Below are 5,103 nucleotides of genomic sequence, written 5' to 3' on the forward strand. Positions count from 1 at the left end.
ACTAGGGGCAATGAATGATGTATCGGTCAGGCTTGAAAGGCTCAAACGGTTCAAAGATCGCCTAAATCATCCCTAAGTCACCATCGTTCGTATTTTCGCTTCGAGGGCTAATCAGACAAGTTCTAGGGATCGTTGTTCGATTTCTCTTTTTCTTTTTTTTTTTTTTTGATTTTTTTTTTTTTTTTTTTCATTTCACCAATTCACTATCAACGAGTAAAAGTTTGACCTCGTGCATTGAACAAAATGTTGATACAAAACTGGTTCATGTCTGGCCCTCTCCTTGAAACTACGACTCATCTCATTCAATACTAGGCACAAAACCATTTTCCGGGTGATCCAAAATCTAACAAATTAATCCGATTATTAAGTGAAACAAGAGTTCTTTGTCTAAAAATAGTCTCCTCCTACGTTAAAAGTGATGTTCAGTGTTGTGCAACGATGTGTAACAAGACTGACCCACCCCCACACTTTGAACTTGACACTGCCCTCAGTGTAAAACAATATAAAATGAACTATCTAATATGTGAAAACAGAAACACTTCCCTGGTCAGATGTCGAGTACGTGGTGAAAAGAGGTAGAGATCGGCAAGTCCTGGTCTGTTCGAGATTTTGAGATCGGTCGCCCTGCTAAATTTTCCCACACCTGATAAATTCCACCGCCAGTAGATAAATTACCTGCACCACCAATCACTGAGATTAACTCATCAACTAAATACATAAAACAAAAATAAAGAAAACGAAAATAAAACAGGAAACGAAAACTAAAAATAAACACTGGGTTGCCTCCCAGTAAGCGCTAAATTCATTGTCTATAGCTTGACTACGGAGAAGCATCCCTCAAATAGCGGCTTCCGCCCATAGTAAATATCATACAATATTACATATGGGTCTTGGTTATATGTGCCCTCAAGCTTGGCATGATATTGACATTGTAAGCTCGTCACTCCAACAACACTCATGTATGAGTTCAGCTCCTTCGACTTGAGTTCTTCTACATCCTCCAACTTCTCTTCTGCCTTATCATCGCATAGGAATTCCTCGAAGAATTTTTCTTTCGTCTTTGAGATCGGTCTGCCTGCTTCCAGGTACTGCATGTATTCCTTAACATCCTCAGTTTCCAACTTTCCTGGACATGAATTAGTCAAGCAAATTCCTAAAGGATCTTCACCTATCAATTCCTGCGAACCACACTCAACAAGTTCGTCAGTAGCATCAATTCTAAAACAGTTAGATGTATCATTAGGATATTTGATGGACTGAAAAACATTAAACACCACACTCTCATCATTCAATCTCAACACCAACTCACCCTTTTGTACATCTATCAGAGCTTTTCCCGTGGCTAAAAACGGTCTTCCTAAAATAAGAGGAATCTCACGATCCTCTTCCATATCTAACACCACAAAGTCCACTGGGAAAATAAACTTATCAACCTTCACCAACACATCCTCCACAACTCCCCTAGGATATTTAATTGACCTATCAGCTAACTGTAGGGAAATTGTAGTTGGTTTCACCTCACCTATTTTCAACTTCTCAAAACATGAATATGGCATCAAGTTAATGCTTGCGCCTAAGTCACACAACGCTTTATTAAAATTCGAAGTTCCAATAGTACAAGGGATAGAGAAACTACCTGGATCCTTAAGCTCGGAGGGAGTTTATTTTGTAAAATTGCAGAACATTCCTCCGAAAGCTTAACTGTCTCAAAATCTACCAGTTTCCTCTTGTTTGATAAAATTTCTTTAAGAAACTTTGCATATGAGGGCATTTGAGCTAAAGCTTCTGCAAATGGGATATTTATGTGCAGCTTTTTGAAAATTTCAAGGAATTTTGAAAATTGAGTATCCAATTGCAGTTGCTTAGCTCGTTGGGGAAAAGGGAGCGAATTAATATCAATATTGGAGTTCAAGTTTAGGGGCTTACCTTTCTCCTTCGTGTCATTGGATCCTTGCTTTGATAATTCCTGCTCCTTCGCATAATTATCGACATCAACCACCTCTTGCTTTATAGGAGACGTCACCGTGACTGCATTGACACCTTTAGGATTCTTTTCCGTGTCACTAGGTAGTGAACCCGGAGCTCGTGTAGAAATTTGTGTCGCTAGCTGTCCTAGTTGAGTCTCCACTCTTTGCATCATGGCATCATGATTTTGCCATCTCATCTCATTCCCTGCTATGTACTTCGCAAGCATGTCCTCAAGGTTTGACTTGCCATCTTGTGGCTTAAAACCGGGTGGCATAGAAGGTCCAGCACCTTGTGGAGGTTTAGGTGGTTGTTGAGGAGGCCTTTGCTGTGTAGGATGCTGTGGAGGATTAAACTGTAATGGCACAACAGCATTTTCTGACTGTCTCCACCCGAAATTTGGATGATTCCTCCAGCCTGGATTGTAAGAGAAACTGTATGGATTGTTCTGCTGACGCCCCTGGTTTCCCAAATAATTTACTGAATCCCCTCCAAAACACTGTATTTCCTCACAAGGAATATCCGGCATGAATGGCATGTCGCAAGATGGGCCACCACCCATTTCAGCATTTCCTTGGATCTGATTCACTGACTTGACTGGTATTGACTTCTGCGCTTGTAACTGTGACATCTGATGTGTCAATCCATCAAGTTTTGCTGTAATCGCTGTCAAAGCATCCATCTCAAGGAATCCTACTTTCTTCTCCCTGCGGTTGTCTTGCCAACCCACATTGCTCTCGGCCATATTAGATATGATTTCGAGCGCTGCGGTTGGCGTTTTCCTGTATAGACTCCCATTTGCTGCCGCATCAAGCATAGATCTCACAGAAGGATCTACCCCATAGTAAAATGTCTCCACCTGTTGGCCTACTGAAAAACCATGTCTCGGGCACATTCTCAACATCTTTCAGTGATTCCCCATCTCTCTGTCTAAATGAAGTGATTTCATTTCGCAGTTGTGTAATCTTAGTAGGGGGAAAATACCTGTGCATGAAGAACTCAACTAGCCCATCCTAAGTAGTGATAGAACCAGCTGGAAGGTCGCGAAGCCACTCCATAGCTTCTCCTTGCAAGGAGAATGGAAATAGTCTGAGTCGTATGGCATCAGTACTCACCCCATTGCACTTGATCGTATCACAGATTGACAGAAAATTCTCCAGATGTGCATTGGGGTCTTCAGATGGTGCTCCACCGAACTTTACTTGCATTTGGATCATCTGGATGATGCCTGGCTTCAGCTCGAATGAATTTGCCTGAATCGTAGGGCGGATGATACTAGACCCATAACCTCCAAATGCTGGCCGATGAAGTTCCATCAATGTACGTTCATCCTCTTCTCCGGCCATTCCTTCGAATTCTGGTTTAAGATCTATTTCAGGTTCTGCTTCAGACTCGGACTCAAAAGACAGGTTGTTGTTCCTTCGATTTCTGCGGATGCTGCGAAGGGTGCTTTCAATCTCCAGATCAAGTGGCACTAGATTTTTGACGTCCTGAGCACGGTTCATATAACACGAGCTAACCCCTGAAATCAAAAATTTAAGTGCACAATTTAAGCACCAAAAGAGTATATAATAAGAAAAACTGAAACAAAATTAATTAAAATACTAAAGAATAGAATAACTGAAAAATTTAAAACTAAGAATAAAAGCCTAGTCTCAAACAAATAATTTATCCTAATATTAAATAAATAGTCCCCGGCAACGGCGCCAAAAACTTGACCGACGATTTCGGTTGGGATTAATTCTAGCAAGCGGACTAGGTCAAGTTATAGTAAATGGACAGACGTCCAAGTATCGATCCCACAGAGACTATTATTTAATTACTAAGATTTAATTAATTTATTTAATCTAGGCAAACAATAATAAGTGATTTGATTTTTAATTCAACTACGTAAATTTTAAACTAAGTTATGCAAATTTAATGGCTAAATCGAATATCAGAGAGGCTTAGAACTTGGGATTTTCAAATTTAAATAGGATGACCGGGAACACACGACGGTAACAAACTTTGATTAAAATCATGCACTGGAATTATTTAACCACAAATTATTCAACATCACGATGCAATTCCATGATTTAATCATAAATCTATTTCTAGAATTTATAATCCTATTTTTATTTAACAGTTCAATTATCTCTAATTGAATTTAATTAAACAAAAACGCATTTAACAATGAATGAATTACAGCTGTCGCCTACAATCGCACACTGAAACCGAATACTATTTCTAGTCGGTTTAACCGTGTGTTGATCAATATTTTCGAAGCTAAACTCAATCTGTTCTCTTTCGAGTCGAGATTGAACGACAAACATGCAAATAATTGGCCAGATTAAAAGCACGAAATTTATACGAATATTAATCAATAACAGGGAACAAGTTTATAAATCAAATACTTCAATGAATAAATAGAAATCAAACGTTTGTCCCGTATCATGGTCCCGATCACAAAAGAAAACTACTCCATAAATTCAAGACTAAAATCAAATTTAAATGTTGAATTCATGTCTGAAAATAAGAAATTAAAAAGAAGAGAGATTCTCCATGATGGCGCGCGGATCTTGCGTGTAAATTGCGTTGTCTTTCGCCCACGTTGTCGCCGTCTTTTCCGGGTCGCAAATCTTCCCTTCTTCTCCAAAAGTCGGCCGCCTCTTCGAATATTCAACAACCGCCTTTTTGTTAGGTTATTTTCTTTTTATATCTCCCAAATCGCGAACAAAATCTTTGCCAAATTCTCGATCTGATATTGCATACACGGACCCCGTGCTTGCATCCGGGCAAGGGTCCGTGTAGACTCTGCCTCAAAATTCTTCCGGAATGGTGGACACGGACCCCGTGCCTGGGTCCGTCCAGGGGTCCGTGTAGACTCTGGATTTTTCTTCTCTGGATGATGACAAGCACGGACCCCGGATATAGGTCTGGCAAGGGGTCCGTGTAGACTCTGTTATTTGTCTTCCTTTGGCGTATGAGGCACGGACCCCGTGCAGGGGTCCGTTTACAGGTCCGTCTACACTCTGCTTTTCTCTTCTTTGGAAATTGCTGCACACTGACCCTTACACGGGGTCTGTGTAGACTCTGTGTCTGGACTTCATATCTTCTTCCTATTTTTCCGGGTATTTCTGATGTGGCATTGCGGAGTTT

The 5,103-nt window shown here is 40.4% G+C and overlaps 1 protein-coding gene across 1 annotated transcript; it reads right to left on the reverse strand.

Annotated features, from left to right (window-relative positions):
• Positions 1-809: 809 nt before the first annotated feature.
• LOC140824179 (uncharacterized) lies at positions 810-2,869 on the reverse strand. Its single transcript, XM_073185775.1, has 2 exons — positions 1,718-2,869; positions 810-1,532 (listed from the first exon to the last, which is right to left on the reverse strand). Exons 1-2 carry the CDS (start codon positions 2,867-2,869, stop codon positions 810-812), a joined length of 1,875 nt encoding a protein of 624 aa, XP_073041876.1.
• Positions 2,870-5,103: the final 2,234 nt, after the last annotated feature.

This window comes from Primulina eburnea, chromosome 2 (assembly GCF_022965805.1).
Source record: "Primulina eburnea isolate SZY01 chromosome 2, ASM2296580v1, whole genome shotgun sequence".
Taxonomy (NCBI): domain Eukaryota; kingdom Viridiplantae; phylum Streptophyta; class Magnoliopsida; order Lamiales; family Gesneriaceae; genus Primulina; species Primulina eburnea.